Source organism: Rhipicephalus microplus, chromosome X, assembly GCF_043290135.1.
Source record: "Rhipicephalus microplus isolate Deutch F79 chromosome X, USDA_Rmic, whole genome shotgun sequence".
Classification (NCBI taxonomy): domain Eukaryota; kingdom Metazoa; phylum Arthropoda; class Arachnida; order Ixodida; family Ixodidae; genus Rhipicephalus; species Rhipicephalus microplus.
In genome coordinates this window covers 145193820-145211140 of record NC_134710.1, presented here as the reverse complement: position 1 = coordinate 145211140, position 17321 = coordinate 145193820, and the positions used below count along the sequence as shown (strand labels likewise).

The 17321-nt window shown below is 45.1% G+C and overlaps 1 protein-coding gene across 15 annotated transcripts in view; it reads left to right on the top strand.

Moving 5' to 3' along the window:
• LOC119177004 (uncharacterized) overlaps positions 1-17321 on the top strand; it is a 282220-nt gene that overhangs the window by 151521 nt on the left and 113378 nt on the right. For 13 of the 15 annotated variants that reach the window (XM_075877943.1, XM_037428340.2, XM_075877938.1 and 10 more), the window contains one exon: positions 4493-4723. The exons of the other annotated variants lie outside the window; for them this stretch is intronic. In XM_075877943.1, the coding sequence (XP_075734058.1) occupies positions 4493-4723 (231 nt within the window). The remainder of the gene's footprint in view (positions 1-4492; positions 4724-17321) is intronic. 15 annotated transcript variants of the gene reach the window in all.

Here is a 17321-nt window from a genome sequence, read left to right as displayed (position 1 = left end):
CAGACTAAAGGTGAAGCAGGCCAGGTAGATGGTCATGAGAAGCTATGACACGCTACCAAGATATGATCGTCATGGTAGGTGAAAGAGTGATTATGCCAGCAGGTTGAATAAGAAAGATGCGAGGAAATAAGTGCTATCTGTTGCACAAATAACTAAAACAACCATTGTCACCCCAGCTAGCATTATCTGGTATTTTAGAGCGCTATAGACTGCAGAGTTCATTTCATATGGGGGCATGGCATGTAGCTTTGTCAAGATAAAGCAAGGGTCATTCTTGGGATGCCTAGGTGTTTTCACATGAAACTGTTGGAGAACATACACAAAGAAAAACTCGTCTTGGTCAAAATTATAAATTAGTGCTCTTTCTTCAAGTTAATTCAAGGAAGACTTCATTATGTTTAAATTCGTAGCCACATTTGTTGGTTAATTTTGGTTGAGGACAACACTAAACCCAAGGGCATTTGCTGGGTAATGAAAACATGTTCATTAGAGAATTTCGTAAAATTAAATAAAATCAACTGTATATTGTAGGGTTTGCGAGGGCAAGCATTATTCATTGTGGTTGTTTTTTGTCCAGCCTGCTAATGTCTACCCACTTTTGTGGCTTGGTATGCACCTGTCGTGCCTGAATTGTACGCATAAAGTCAGTTCAACCACCAGATCTTTTTTCCCCTCTTTTTTTTATCTTTTTGCTTAAGCCAACTGTTCAGATCTGAAGAGCACAGATTTGCGATCATTGGAGGAGTCAAAATGCAATATAAACACTTTTAGGTGTACGGATATAGTGGGCCACTGTATCAAGCTGCTTCAATATTTGCCCACATGAGCTCACTATGCAACAAGCCAACTACCCGTCTGGGCAGTTTCGTCTAGGGCAATTTCGGGCAGTTTCGTCTAGGGCAATATAGGGCAATTTCGTCTGGGCAGTGAAAGGTGCTTGCTGACTTATGCTCTTTGTATTTCTTATTGACAGACAGACAGACACAGAGCTTTATTGAGGTTCTGAGGAACACTACCTCAAGGAGGTAGAGCAGTGTGCCGCTCCCACGTTGGAACGGGTAGGTCGAGCCTTACCGCCGCATCGTGGGCCCTCTGGACAGCCCAGAATTGATGTGCAAGTTCTGGGCTCCTGAGTGCAGAGCTCCATTCCTCTTCGGTCATGTGCCGAGAATCGCGTGATGAGGGGCACTGCCAGAGCATGTGTTCTAACGTGGATATGGCGCCACAATCTGGGCATGTTGGATTAATGCTTTCAATAAACTGGCTGTGGGAATGTAGACTGGAGTACGACCTGGTTTGAAGCATGCGGAGGGTAGATGCCTGGGCCCTACAAAGTTGCATATAAGGAAGGGGGAAAATCCTTCTGTTCAGCTGATAATGTTTGGTCACCTCGTTGAAAGTGAGGAGGACATCCCTAAAGGCCATTAGGTTAGAGTCTGAAGGTCCCGCAGGCTGCCCAGCACGATGAGTAAGTTCGCGTGCTCGGGCATGGGCGATCTCGTTTAGGTTTGCCAAGGAGGCCAGATGTGATCCGAGGGGAGCCGGAAACCAAATTACAGCGTGTTCTGAAATATGCCTATTACCTAAGATGCAAGCTACTTCAGCCGATACCGATACAGATGCAAAGGCTCGTACTGCCGCTCGTGAGTCTGTATAGATGGGTTGTTAGTTTCAGTATTATAATAATTATTCACTGAGATATTCACAAAAAGATATAAGCCCATAAGCTTACTTTCAGTTTTGTAAGAATTATTCACAAAGTCACTTATTTAATATAGCTTAAGAGAAACAATTATCAGTAATCACTATAGAGTGCAAGCTGGCTTTAGCGATAGATTACATACATGTGTCAGTCAACTCGAGAAATGTGCAGAGCATCTCCAACCCCCTTTGATAACTTTCATAGACTATGAAAAGGCATTTAATTTGGCAGAGACAACAGCTGTTTTGGAAGCATTGTGTATAGCTAGCACCCATTAAGATTCTAGCTGCCCTGCTTCTTGACAAGAAAAGAGGAAGAATTTCTATCAAGAAGGGAGTCGGGCCAGAAGATACTTTATAAGGAAAATAACTATGCAGAGCATCTGATTAAGCACACTTTTCTGAAGTTTAATAGATGTTAGAAGTCACATTGTACTGAATGCTAATTTGGAATTCAGTTAATGGATTGTACTATCCTTTGTTACAATCTTTTATTGCTTGGGCAGTTTCGCTTTCCAATTTTTCACCAGAAAATGGAAGGCATATTCTCTTATTTGCGCCAGGCAAGATCTGCGGTTTACCATAGCTGGGCGTCCGATCCATATGATAAATGAAAGTGCAGATGGCACGTTACGTGACTACCATTCATATTGCACATTGTTTACCTCAAAGAAGAGATACAGACTCGTGCAAGTAACTCGAACTGCACCGCATTCCGTCAGGTGTGCAGATATGTCGGCAGCTCAACAATTGGCATTTTGGTCCCATAATCATTTAATTACTGTCATTTGCTGTGACAATCAAACCTACCAAAAAAGACATAAATGTCCACAAATGGCATCTAGAATGGGATGCCACAGCACAACACTGATGCCCTTCCCCCCCCCCCCCCCCCCCAAACACCAAAGCAAACAGGGTTGTTCGATAGTTTGGAGAATCAAGATAAGAACAAACAGGTGGCCCTGGTTACTTTTCCCAATTTTGATTGAATTCACTTTAAATGAAGGTTTTGGACTCGGAGCAATGATTCTGTAGGTAGTTTGGCCGAGGAAAACAATGGTACGGCTAAAAGAAATGCAATTTCCAGTTTCCCAAAAAGACTTTTCAGTTTGTTTCACAATTTATAAACATTAAAGGCACTGATGAGTGGCGCACTCTTTGATCAAAACATTTTTTTCCCAACAGTTAGAAAATAAAATACGGCCTTATAAGTAAATTATTTTGATTTTCTGTAGAAGGAGTTTTCAGGGGAAAAAGTTGCGCAGTATAAATGGCCCAAGATAGCTGGGATTCAAAAATGCATTACTTTAGGCAAGTTAAAATTGCTGTGCAATATTTCTCCCAAGTAATCATCAAACCTTACTATCACAGCTTCATACCTAACGAATCAACTGCCTCAAAAATTTGTAGAAATCAAGTATGATAAATGTTACAGGCGCCTGTCTTACACATCAAGTGTTTTCTCTTTCCTTTCGTCTCAGCGAGTGCACTGAAAGCTCCACTGGTGATAGGGTGAGAAGCCTTGATTGCACATCAGCGCTCATCATAACCTTGACCACTTTTTTTTTCTCCTCTTTCAACACGGGGCTCACTTTCAGTGTGATCAAGAGCACTCAGATGTAATTTTATATTGTGTGAGCACTTTCTAGCTGATGTTGGAAAATAATTGTAAATTATTTTGCTGCGCTATAGTGTTTAGCTCGCATGTTCTTAGAAGCCTTTACTGTTGTTCGGCAGCATGTTCTGACCATGCTCAAAAAGTGTTACAGGGCCTCTTTTAAGTGAGGATAATAATGAAAGTTAGATAGCAGAGCACTGAGACATGCTGCATATGTGCACTCATTTGAACGGCACCGTCACTTGCTTCAAGTTAGGCAATATGCTAACAATGAATATTCTTACTGTAATTTAACTGTCATGTCTTACCATTTTAGAAAGATATTGGGGGGGGGGGGGGAATCAAACAAATTTCAAGTAAACATTTCGAAGATGTGCAGTACAAAGTAAAGCTCTGTAAACAGATTTTATATAGAACTGGCATTGTAAAAAGCAATGAAGTTTGTTTTGTTTTTTTCATTTAATTTGCTGGATTGAATGATTAATATTTACTCTTTTTTCCATTAAATAAGAACTGTTAATGTAAAATGCAGAAGAAGGGTTAATGAATGTTGAGAACTGTTTGAACACTGCACCTTTACTTTCATACTGTACACATGTAATGTGGTTATGGGGGCCAAGAAAGTCTACAGAACACCTTAAAAGGTTTCCATGTGGGACTGTAGCTCAAACTTGCTCAAACTTTAGCTGTTATAATGCAACAGGGAGCTCATCCACGTAATCATCGGGCATATTCTCACTTCAACAACAGGTCAGCTGTCATATTCTGTTCTTTTAATTGTAATCTGATAGATGTCAAAGAGGGTGAGGGTCTGGCTGCTCTATGCCATTGTTGATGTTTATTGGTGAATTCCAAGTCCTGAGCCTTTAAGTACTTTTTCACGTCTAGGACACGAGCGAGCTCATCGCAGAGATGCTCACTTTTGCACTTCACAATGTTCTTCACATAACATCTGTTTTTGCACCAAGTTTACTGCAACTTTCGTGGCGCTATTTTTCAATTACGCACAGAATTGAAAACTGATTTAAACCATTTTGAGCCTGTCTAAGGGTGCCTCACAGCGGCATTTTATTCATCCTTCCCATATACAAGACGAGAATCCATTTAGATGTCCTCCACCTGCCCCTCACCCTATATCTTATCTAAGGAGATGACCCATTTTCTTCTTTTAAGCGTGGTGGAGCGCCACCGCCAGAGTTTCTTGGGCCCCCAATGCCACCGCTGCCACAACCACCAGAAGAAATGATGCTGCCACCAGTAGAGTCTGCATGGGAGCGAGGTCTCCGTCATGCTAAAGAACTTATGAAGCGTGCGTCCCGTCGTAAAGAGCAGGAGCCTGACTTTGAGGAGAAGCGGCTCAACATAGTACCTCCACATCATGATCGGACCCCGCTACAATCTGAGGTCAGGAATTTTCCGTTTCGGCTGTGATAACAATAAACCACTGCAGACCACTTCTTTTTTTACCCTGTAATGCCCAAGCACACTTGCACATTAGCATGATGTTAAGAACTTGTTCACTTTTATTTTCTGCCATAAGCTGGAACTCTTGTAAAGAAAGCAATAAATATTATTGTATCTAACTTTATTTATAATTAACTTGTAATTGGTTTCCTGAATTACACAACTGAGAACTGACTACATCATATTAGAAAAACACTGTGTAGGTTGTATGTTTAGTTGTTTTCCTGTATGCAAGTGAGTTTTGAGCTGTCAATCTTGTTGAAGCAAAAATGATATGGAGGGCATTACAGAGTTAAAGAAATTAAAATCATTGGTACATGATAACAATGTTAAACTATTGTAAACTTAATGTAATCCATGGGTTTTGATTTTCAAAAATACACTTGTGCATTATCGGCAGACAGGATGCATACATGTCCTTGGAATTCCTGAAAACCCTTTAAATTTGAAAAATAGCATTTTGAAGGTTTGTAAAAGTTTCTTAGTTTCTTTAGACCCTCCGAGTTCTTGGAAAATGTGGTGTTAGTATTCTCTGACAAACCATCCATTTTTAAATTGGTATGGAAGTGCGAGTGCACATGTGCATCTTTGTACGACTTGTGCTGAACTCGAAATTGCACTGGGATAAGAGCTAGGCACATATTATTCAGCGTGTCTACCCATCTGGAAAACATGGAAATGTCGGGGAATTTTTACCCTTCTGGAAAAGTCGGGGAAATTCTGAAAAATCTGGCCTGGTGATGGAAACTGACGGTAGTCTGTGCGATTGTCACAAAAATAGACATTGCCATTGATCAAAGCTTAAAAAGCCTCTCCTTTGGCTGCTACTACAGTGAACAAGAAGATGCATGAAAAAATAAGAAGCAGTGTGTAACCGTTGCTTCCTAGTGTAAACAGGAAAGGATGCACCTACCAAGGGAATATAAAGTTTTGTGATGTTTCGGCACCTGCAACGTGAGCCTTGTTTACAATAGCCATGAGAAAAGCACAGGGTATTTAAGTACTAGGCTTGTGCGAATATTCGAGCGCTTCGAATATTTGAACGAATATTAGAGTATTCGAATTCGCTTTGACCCGAATTTAAAATTTCCGATATTTCGAAGTATTTGTGGTGAACGAATTTCAAAACTGTGTGAGGAATTTCGGTTTCGTTTGGCAAGCCGCAGTGCCATTGACATCAGGCCTACATCTTGACCACATCTGGAGCCAAGACAAGCTAAGCCACATTCAGAGCGTTGTCGTAGCCATCTTACACGCGCACGTTCGTCAGGGCTCCCGTTTCATTGTTTGATATCCGTGTGGCACGCGTGCAGTGAGCAGCTGTTGATCGAACTCCACGCTTGAACTTTAATGTGCATCAGTTACTTCAGTCAAGTGACATGGCCAATGCGTCCACGGGTGCCAACACGATATGGAACTTTTTTGTAAAGGTCCCGCCTGGCCAAGAAGCTCAGTGTCTGAAGTGCCACTCCATTCTGAAGACGCCAACGGTACTAAGACGACTCTGGTGAGGCATTTAAAGAGGCACCCGGATGTCTTCGTGACATAGGAAAAGGAACATTGTGCGCGGAAAAGCGTGAAGTCTACTGCTAAGGATGACGTACAGCAGCCCTCAGTTGCTGACCGGTTCAAGCCGAATGTGAAACATACGGCGCCAAAAGCTCAGCAAATGAGAAAGGCCATTGCCGGATTCATAGTGCGCGAGATGCATTCCTACGGTGTTGTTGAGTAGCCGGGCTTTGTGGCCGTTATGAACGCTGCTATGCCCGAGTACGTTGTGCTGTCGTGGACAACGTTTTCCCTAGCAATAATCCCGGAGCTCTATGCTTCGAAGAAGCAAAACTTGATGAACAGCCTTCAGGCTGTTCATCAAGTTTTGGCGGTGGAGTCGAGGCCATTTCAATAGCAACGGACAGTTGGACATCGCGTGCTAATGAAAGCTACTTGTCGGTAACATGCCAAATCATGGACAGCTCATTTTAACTTCATGTGCATGCACTGTCATGTACAAAAATGGCAGGCGCTCACACAGCCAAAAACTTGGTGCTGTTTCTAAAAAGTGTGATGGAGGAGTGGGCACTTCCCAATCCAGGTACTGTACCAGTGTACGTAGTTACAGATAATGGAAGAAATTTCACTGCAGCAATTACACAGTTGCCTTGGATAGGCATAAAATGTTTCAGGCACACGCCGCAGTTGTGCATGAGTGATGTCAAGCGGGATGTACCTGGACTTTCCCAACTGGGCACGAAGGCCAAGGCTATTGTTGGCCGCTATAAGAAAAGCTCAAAGGCTCGGACGCGCCTTGTGGAAGTACAAAGGGAAATGCAGCTGAATGCCCTGAAAGTGGTGCAAGATGTTCCGGCGCGTTGGAATAGCGAGCATCAGATGATGACTAGGCTGCTCAAGCTTCGCAAACCAATCACCGTGCAGCTTTCGGAGTGCGATGCGGTTGATAACTTCACTGCAGCTGAATGGAAGCTGATGACTGCCGCTGTGAAGGTACTCGATCCACTTGCTCAAGCCACAACAGAGCTATCTGGGGACAAATATTCCACGTTGTCCGAAGTAATTCCATTGCTGGAATGCACTGGCATTGTACTAGCTCGGCACACACCTCAATCAGATGAGTCATCGGCAATTGCGTCAAGTCTGGCACGCAGCATCAAGGCAAGGGTTCCTGGTGTCAAGACATCTGAGGATACAGCCCTAGCGATGTTGCTAGACCCAAGGTTTAAGGATGCCTGCTATACGGAAAGGGCAGAGAAGAAGTGGGCCTGCGCTATTCTTACCAAAGCAGCAGAGGGAACACTGCAAGTTTTAGGTTGCGAAGCATCAACTGGGAGTGATACAGGTTCAGATAGCTCCCAAGATGCTTCTGTGGGGGGGGGGGGCCTTTGCTAGAATTGCATCAGATGGTTCTCAGATAACTGGTCCTTCCATCAAAGATGATGTTCAGAACTACCTGAAGGCTCCCCTCCTTCCTCGCTGTGAGGACCCACTCGATTAGTGGAAGAGCAAAGGCAGCCACCTTCACTCGTCCCTTGTAAGGGTAGCCGCAGATACCTCTCAGTGCCAGCAACCCAGACAACAAGCGAAAGGTTATTTTCGACAGCGGGTGCCATTGTGACCTGCAGACGGGAGCACCTCCTTCCCCAACATGTGGAGCAACTAGTTTTTCTCCATGATAATTTTTTACTTTCATTTTGTTAACTATAGAAGGCAACACCTTTTACTTGCATGTAGAGCTGTGATATTTTTTTATTGAAACATGTTATCAAATGATCTTTTTTTTTCTGTGTGATGTAGCATTTTAACTAGTAGAAGGTGGCATCTTCTTCACTGCCTGTGGAGCTGCTAAATGCCATCATTTTTTTTACTTGAAATATATTACCAAATGGTTTTCTGTGATAATTTATGTATGTGTGTGTGTTGTAGGTTTGTTATCTGTGTAGAAGGGAGCATGTTCTATAACTAGTCTATATACGTACAAATTTTTTACTGGTTAAGATATGTTATTACAGGATTATCTGTGATTCTTTTGTATGTTGCAACCTCAAAAATAAAAGAATTTTTGCATAAACCAACTTTGAACTGCTCAGTTGTGTTCTTCAGACACCTGACAACTATTCAAGTTTGCTTCGAAAGTATTTGACCCCAAGGGCTATTCGCTTCGAACCAAGATATTACTAATCGCACATGTCTATTAAGTACGCATAAATATGTGGCGCAAGTGCCGGGGCTACATTGTCGGAAGCGTCTCGTCATTCTGGTTCAGCGTAAGTGCAGTTGTCTATATGTGCTGGTATGTACTGGAGGTGCAGGCAGATGCAAGCTTTTCTTCTGACAGAAGACGCACGTTTGACCAGTCAGTTTGGCGGCCTGTTGATTCCACGTGTTTAGCGAGGTAATATGAGGTCACCTATTATTTCCTGACATCATATTCATATTCAATTCTTTTCTTGAGATCAGTTGTCACAGCTGTGGCAGCCTATGGCAGAAAACAGACTGTGGAAATTTTCGCTTGGCAACTTTCCTAGGGTAAACAGGAAAGGATGCACCTACCAAGGGAATATAAAGTTTTCTGATGTTTCGGCACCTGCAACGGGAGCCTTGTTCACAATAATAGCCATGAGAAAAGCACAGGGTATTTAAGTACGCCTAAGTACGTGGCGCAAGTGCCGGGGCTACATTGTCGGAAGCGTCTCGTCACTCTGGTTCAGCGTAAGTGCAGTTGTCTATATGTACTGGTACGTACTGGAGGTGCAGGCAGATGCAAGCTTTTCTTTGAACAGAAGACGCACGTTTGACCAGTCAGTCTGGCGGCCTGTAGATTCCATGTGTTAAGTGAGGGAATATGAGGTCACGTATTGTTTCCTGACTTGATATTCGTGTTCAATTCTTTTTTTGAGATCAGTTGTCACAATTGTGGCAGCCTATGGCATAAAACAGACCATGGAAATTTTCGCTCGGCAACTTGTCCTTTATGTTGTCTAAAGCATTTCTTAGCTTTCATGTTAGTACATTCACTATTTTGATGTCTGTTGCTTCTGCATATCACACAGCATATCTGACTTACCAACTACAACATTACACACCTTGGTAAATTTGTGCATATTTGTCTTGACCATGATTTCGGCTCAGCTCGAAGGCTTTCTGGTTCGGATAGAACTGCGATTAGCAGACGCTTGCCGGGCTGTGTGATGCCTTTTGTTATTATTATTATTATTATTATTATTATTATTATTATTATTATTATTGCAATGCAACAGCAAATGGCCACAGCTACACATTTATTCTTGGTAGCTTACGTTTCAAGGGCAGAGTTAGGTAGCTTCATTTGAATTTCTCTTTTCAGTTTCTTGGGATGGTTTAATTGAATCTGTGATTAGTTTTTAGCATTATGTCCGTAGAAGAGTACACAAACGAAGGTTTGTTTTATTTTCGTCACCTTCAAGACTGCCTTCTCCTTCTTTTTTTTTTTGTCAATCTTTCAACCTATACTTCCTGATAGGTCATTCCTGCCTCCAGAACTTGTACCGCTTTTTTTCTTCTCTATACCCTGTCTTTTTTGAGAAAGTAGCTGACAAAATGAAAGTATTGATCAGTTTATATTCGACAGTTAAATCAGCAGCTCAATGAATATCCCAGTGATGAAAGTTCTCCTCTAATAGCTCCAAACTGCTCTAAAAGAGAAATGCTGCTCCATGCTGGTCCAAAGTGCAATATTTGCTAGTAAGTGCCCCAAACCTGCTCCAAAATGGTGTTGGCCAAGTAAAAAGAACGAAGTTGAACCATGGGACCATCTCGTGAGCCTAAGCTAAACCAAAAGCAAGCTGCATACATTATCATCCTAGTATGCTACTCAGTGGCGTAAGTCCAGAAAAATCTCAAAGGGTCACACATATCAGGCCATGGTGTCCAATTTGTATTTTTAATATGGGATGTATTCTTATTTATATAAGAATTAAGTCATGCTTTCAAATAAAATGTAAAAAAACGAGCGTGGGGTCCGAGCTTCTATTCAGTCTCTTTTTTTTTTTTTCACTTTTTTTTTATTTACATAGTTCACACAGCTGAGAGGCATTTAACACAAGTACGCAGTAAAAGATAAAAAACCTGTTAAAAAGTTGATTGTGCTATACTTAACTGTTAACTCACTTATATCACATGCTAAAGCTAAATCTCAAGGGGGACACTTGCAAGGGCAGTTCTCCCTAGCCTGAACACAAGAAAAGTCCAGACTCCTTTGACCCCCCCCCCCCCCCCCCATGATTTATGCCAATGATGCCACTATACAGCTCGTATACGAGCTGGATACTAGCATACAGCATGTTTAATAATAAATATAAATATTTTTTACATGCATCTGCTCGTGCATGTTACATGCATCTGCTCCGAAAACACCAATAGGAACACTAAGCTGTAGCATTTTTTTTTTTTTTGCCCTGAAGACACTTTAGCCTGCTTCAAAGCACCATTTTTTCTACTCCAGAATCTGCTCCAAAAAGCGAAATATTGCTTCCATCACTGATATCCCCTGTTATGCAGCCAGAGCTGAAAAAAAAAAAGTGCTTTGGGTGAGATAGATACCGAAGTTCTAATTAAAGGTGCTCGTCATGCTACTGACACTCAGTAATTGACTCCTTCACAGTGTTTAGTGTTTTTAGTGCTCTTTTATATTGTCGCGAGCAAAAACAAGACCTGCAGCCAGGAGTTCACCTGAACCCGAGCAACGAAAATGTTCTCTTCCTCTTCGTAGCCCAAAACGGGTATGAGCCACAGCGGCTCCTTCATCAATGGTGGCATTACCCCCTCTCCCAAGAAGCATCCTCTCGATGCTGTACATGAAGGCAAAAAAAAAAAAAGAAAATGAGATGAAAATTATCATGCAACCAAAATGAATGACGTAAGGCGGAATAACATGGTTGTGGAGCCAAGAGTTAAATGAGAAATAAGAAAAATAGGAAAGAATGTAAGAGAGAGACGAATAAAGTCAGTCACTTACTGGCGATTCACAGCGCGAAAAGTATGGTTTGAGCCGTGAAACGTGAACGACTTCAGTTCGCTTGGTGAAACGGGAACGTCTCGAAGTGCCTTTTGGGAGAACCTCGTACGTGACGTCGCTGAAACGTCGTACGACCTTGTAAGGGCCGAAGTAGCGGCGAAGAAGCTTTTCTGAATGGCGACGTTGTCGGATAGGGGCCCACACCCAGACTTCATCACCGGGCTTGAAAATAACTTCACGGTGACGAAGATTGTAGCGGCGCGCGTCTGCGGTTTGGTGATGTTGAATACAGTGACGAGCAATTTGACAGGCTTCTTCTGTACACTGCGCGAATTTGGCGGCATCGGTGTGGTATATTCCCAAGTTGTCGGGCAGGAGCATGGCGTCGAGCATCGTCGTGACCTCGCGACCGTGGACTAAGCGAAAAGGTGTGAAACCGGTACTTTCTTGAACAGCAGTGTTATACGCAAAAGTTACGTAGGGAAGTATGGTGTCCCAGTTCTTGTGATCGATGTCCACATACATTGACAGCATGTCTGCAATTGTCTTATTGAGTCGTTCAGTCGGCCCATTTGTTTGCGGATGGTAAGCCGTTGTTTTACGATGTTCCGTGCCACTTAATCGCAAGACTTCCTGCAGCATCTCTACGGTAAAAGCTGTCCCACAATCAGTTATGACGACAGCTGGAGCACCGTGACGTAAGACAATGCTGTTAACAAAAAATTGGGCGACATCTAGCGACGACAATCCATCGGTTTTCAGACGAAGATGTGGGGAATGACCCCAGCAAGTCCATGCCAATCTGATGAAAGGGCGCCTTTGATGGGCCAATTGGGTGCAGTAGTCCCGCTGGTGTGCGTATAGCCGAGGTCTCCGGACGATGGCTCATCATGACACGCACGTAAAATGTCGCCACGAAGCGTAGTTGGCGCAACAAGCAGATACATAGCTTGTGTAGGATGAAAGTTCTTTTTGTAAAGCACTCCATCGTGGAAACAAAAGAAGGATAGCGAGGGTGCAAAGCTTCGAGGAGGGTGGGAATTGCGTCCTTCCAGGTAGTCAATGAGCGGAATGAGCTCCGAGTCGTGACGCTGTTGCTCAGCCAAGCGGGTTGCTGATACGGCAGAAAGAAAAGTGTCGTCGTCTTCAAGGTCAGTGTTGGCATTTTCGACCGGTGCACGCGAGAGACAGTCGGCGTTGGTGTGTTTCCGCCCAGATTTGTGGACGATGGTGACATCGAAATCTTGTAGCCGAAAGCTCCATCGTGCTAGACGACCTGAGGGATCTTTGAGATTTGCGAGCCAACAAAGGGAATGGTGGTCGCTAACTACCCTAAATGGGCGGCCATACAAGTATGGGCGGAACTTTGTTATGGCCCAGACAACAGCGAGGCATTCCTTCTCGGTTGCAGAATAGTTTTTCTCCGCTGGGGATAACCTTCTGCTCGCATAAGCGATCACGCGCTCTACGCCATTATGCCACTGAACTAATACAGCTCCTAGTCCAATGTTGCTGGCATCAGTGTGTAATTCCGTGTCAGCGCTTTCGTCAAAATGACCCAGTACACGCGGAGCCTGGAGGAGGTTTCGGGGGGTGTCAAACGCATGACACTGATCGGGACCCCAAAAAAACGAGACACCGTCTTTTGTAAGCTTGTTGAGGGGTTCAGCAATATTCGAAAAGTTTTTGACAAAGCGCCTGTAATACGCACAGAGCCCCAGAAATCGGTGTAGGTGGCGTTTATTTGTGGGCACGGGAAAGGCGGCAACAGCACGGGTTTTCTCCGGATCTAGGCGGATGCCGGTATGGCTCACAACGTGACCAAGGAACTTCAGTTTTTCATATCCAAAATGACATTTTTCGGGTTTGAGGGAAAGCCCCGCTGTTCTGATTGCCTGAAGTACTGCATGAAGGCGTTGGACGTGTTGTTCAAACGCGTCTGCAAAGACCACGACGTCATCAAGGTAAACAAGACATGATTGCCATTTGAGCCCTGTGAGAACCGTATCCATCATTCTTTGGAAAGTAGCTGGCACTGAGCATAGACCGAAAGGCAACACTTTAAACTCGTACAGGCCGTCGGGAGTAATAAACGCCGTCTTTTCGCAGTCGCACTCATCCACTGCGATTTGCCAGTAGCCGCTACGTAAATCCATAGAAAAGAATATTTAGCGTTGCGTATACAGTCCAACGAGTCATCTATCCGTGGTAGAAGATAAACGTGCTTTTTGGTGACCTTGTTCAGTTTACGGTAATCAACGCAAAAACGCAACGTACCGTCCTTCTTCTTTACTAGCACAACTGGCGAAGCCCAGGGACTGGTTGATGGCTACATGACGTCGTCCTGAAGCATCTGCTGGACTTGGTCACGTATAGCGTCTTGCTCTTTTTGCGACACCCTATAGGCGTGTTGTCGGATGGGTCTCTCGGTGGGTTCCGTGATGATACGGTGCTGAGCAAGTGGTGTCTGTTTAACCTTTGACGTAGTGGCAAAGCAGTCTTGAAATGAGCTGAGTAAACGCAGAAGGCTTTCTCGTTGAGCCGAAGGTAGTCTCTCGTTTACGTCGAGAGTGCTCGCGAAGGCCTCGTTAGGGTGGCCATTCGATGAAAATAAAGCTAACGTGGGCGAACCATCAACATCGGCAAGTTCTTCACAATATGCAATGGCAGTGTGTCTCGTTAGGTGGCGATATTCGTCGCTGAAGTTCGTGACCAGCAGGTGAACATGCCTATTGCTAGGCTGAATGATTCCTCGGGCAACACAGATTTGTCGTGAAATAAGGAGAGACAAATTGGCCTCTGCAATTACCGCGTCAGACACGTCCTGTCCCGATTCTACTTCGACAAAGAGGCTGCTTCGATGTGGGAGAGTCAGAGAATCGTCGGTAACACGAAGCGCTCTTTTCCGAAATTGTGTACTGTCAGTTGCAGCGCAAAAAGGATCCTCGAACGACACAAGTAATTCACGGAGGTCGATGACGGCTCCGTATTCACGAAGGAAGTCCATTCCTAGAATGACTGGCCGAGAGCACACGCGCAATACGAGGAAAGAGCCCGCAAATGTCGACGTACGTATACGAATGCGTGCCGTGCACATACCGGTAGGCATCACCAGATGGCCCCCTGCCGTGCGCAGCTGGGGTCCTTGCCATGGTGTGGTAACCTTCCTCAGTTCAGATGCCAGTGCGGCGCTCATTACGGAATAGTCAGCGCCGATGTCGACGAGGGCGTTGACAGCATGATTGTCGACGAAGACGGCGATTTCGGCAGAAACGATCTTTCTGCTGTCAGAGAACACTGCAAAACCGGAATAGTCCTCGTCTGGTTGTTGCGTCGAATGAGGGTCTTTTACAGTTCGCCGGGCCGCGACTTCACCCCCAGAAGTCGCCGTTCCTAGTTTCCCCTGCGGGGACTTGGTGACCGTCTCCTAAAAGGAGCGGAAGACGTTGAGGGCAAACTTGGTGACGTAGACCGGCGAGGCGACGGTGATCTCGACTGGTGGTGCTGAACAGTCGAAGGTGTTCGCTGGCCCGTGAGATAGGCTTCAATTCCGCGGGGGCGCTCACCCTACCGCGGGCATCGAGCATCAGGATGGAAGCCGCGGAGACCTAGTTGCCGGTATTGACAGTTCCTGTATACGTGACCTGCTTTGCCGCAGTGATAGCAGAGCGGACGGTTATCCGAGGTGCGCCACATGCTTGCCTTGCTACCACTTTGTCTTGAGGTAGGCGGCAGATAGGTGGGTGTGCTCGGTAACCTCGAGCCGAGAGGCGGGCTCGAAGCAGTGGCATGGAACGACTGCATAGCCTGGTACCTGGGCCGCATAGCAAGATCTGTAGCCGGTGGCGCAGGGGATCGCAATGCCGCTGCGTGTCGGGACTGGGGCCTCGGGAATCGGTGGTGCGATTGGGGTCAGGGGTGTGACGGCTTGCCGGACTTCTTGTCTGATTACATCCGCGAGGGCTGACACAGGTTGATGGGATCCCACTGCCTGAAGCTGTCGCAGTTCGTCCCGAACAATACTTCGAATGAAGTCTGCGAGGGCCTGTCTCTCGCTGTCAGAGCCGATAGAGCATGCGGTGGCCGGGATCTGGCGTTCGTATTGTGACGACCGCTGCTGCAGCGTACGTTTCATAGCGGTCGCCTCACTGATGAACTGGGGGACTGTCGTTGGTGGATTGCGCACAAGCCCAGCGAAAAGCTGTTCTTTTACTCTGCGCATCAAATGCCGCACCTTCTTTTCCTCAGGCACGGCAGGGTCCGCGCGCTTGAAGAGCCGAAGCATGTCCTCGACAAACATGGATACTCGTTCGTTCGGCCGCTGGTTTCTGCGGGATATGGCTTGTTCAGCCCTCTCCTTCCTCTCGGTGTTCCGATAGGCGCCACGGAGCTGACGGCTAAACTCTTGCCAGCTTGCAAAGGAGCCCTTGTGGTCTTCGTACCACGTCTTCGCAGAATCCTCCAAGTAGAAGTAAACTCCGCGCAGCTTGCGAACATCGTCCCATTCGTTGATGATACTGGCAACCCGATCAAAGTGCTGGCTTGTCATCGGTGTTGCCATCTTTCCGGGTGTCGATGTCAAGGGACCAAATTCAGGGGGTAACCCACGCAGGCGGCGGCTGCTTCTTGCTCTGGGAGATGTAGGTGTCTCCGCGGTGGCCGACACAGCCGAAGTACACGTACCCAGCGTCTCCACCAGTAATGTCGCGAGCAAAAACAAAACCTGCAGCCAGGAGTTCACCTGAACCCGAGCAACAAAAATGTTCTCAACCTCTTCGTAGCCCAAAACGAGTATGAGCCACAGCGGCTCATTCATCAATGGTGGCAATATACACACACTCACACACACACACACACACACACACACACACACACACAAACAAAGCCATTGTTAGTACAGAGACGGTGGATGCTTGGCTCATTGGCTGCCTATACTGGTGCAAGTCCAATGCTTATCTAATTCAGCGCATACCAAAGGTAAAAAAATGAAGAAGCTTGGTGGAAGTCAAAAATGTATTTAAGGATCAAATTGTCAACATAAGGGAGAAGATACAAGAACTTGAAGCAACCCCACCCCCCCTTTTTCTACTGCTTCCTACATACTCTGCCCAAGTGGAAGCACCCTTCCACACTACCTCAAGTGCCATAACACCCAATTTTCAATTATTGTTTAATATTTGTGTGTTCACAAACAAGCGGGTGAAATGTTTTAGTGTGCTTGGTCGATCACTTTGTTTATAGTAATTGAATATTTTTATAAACACTAGAACATCCTGCGAGTGTAGAAACACTGGTGCTCTTTCGTGTTAAGAAGTAAAAAGCTACTTGCTATGTGAGCAACTGTATTTTGTTGTACGATTTTGTTCAATGGTCAGCTGCGTCTTAAAGTTGTTTAACCTCTTCAGACCTGAGGAAAAACTAGCCAGGGTAAACTCTTATAAATTCTTTATTGCAACCATTTGAAAGCCCCGAAACACTTTTCGGAAGAAGAAAAAAACCAAAACTGTAATTTCAGACGAGAAATTAGCTGTACCCATTTGGGTACAACAGGCCTAACATGAGTGAAAGTCAAGAAAGCAGTTTCTGTTGAGAAGGCAAAGAAGCAGGTCACATTTAGTGCATCTAACGCGTGTTTTTCCGCTGCAACCTTGATTGCGGCATCTCATCTGAGACTTTAAGGGCACATGCGCTGGAAAATGCCCGTACTTGTCCAATCGGACCTCACTTGGCGGCATGGAAGTCACCTTGGTACGTTTAGGGAGTGCAGCAGTCTCGCCAATTTCAAGATCCTGCTCTACTTCGTTTTCGGCTTCTTGCATTTCGTCGACGTGGGCGCGAATCAGCGTTTCCGCAACTCGGTTCTTAAACTCGAATTGATCGAGAATATCTTTTGCTGCAACGTCCATGAGTTTGCAGTCATTCCTGTATTCAATCCAGGCATTTGCAACCGCTAGGTCTAGAAAGTGGGCAAATACCCTAATGGTCCACTTCTTCGTACGTATTTTTGTCCTGTAATAGGACACATATCTG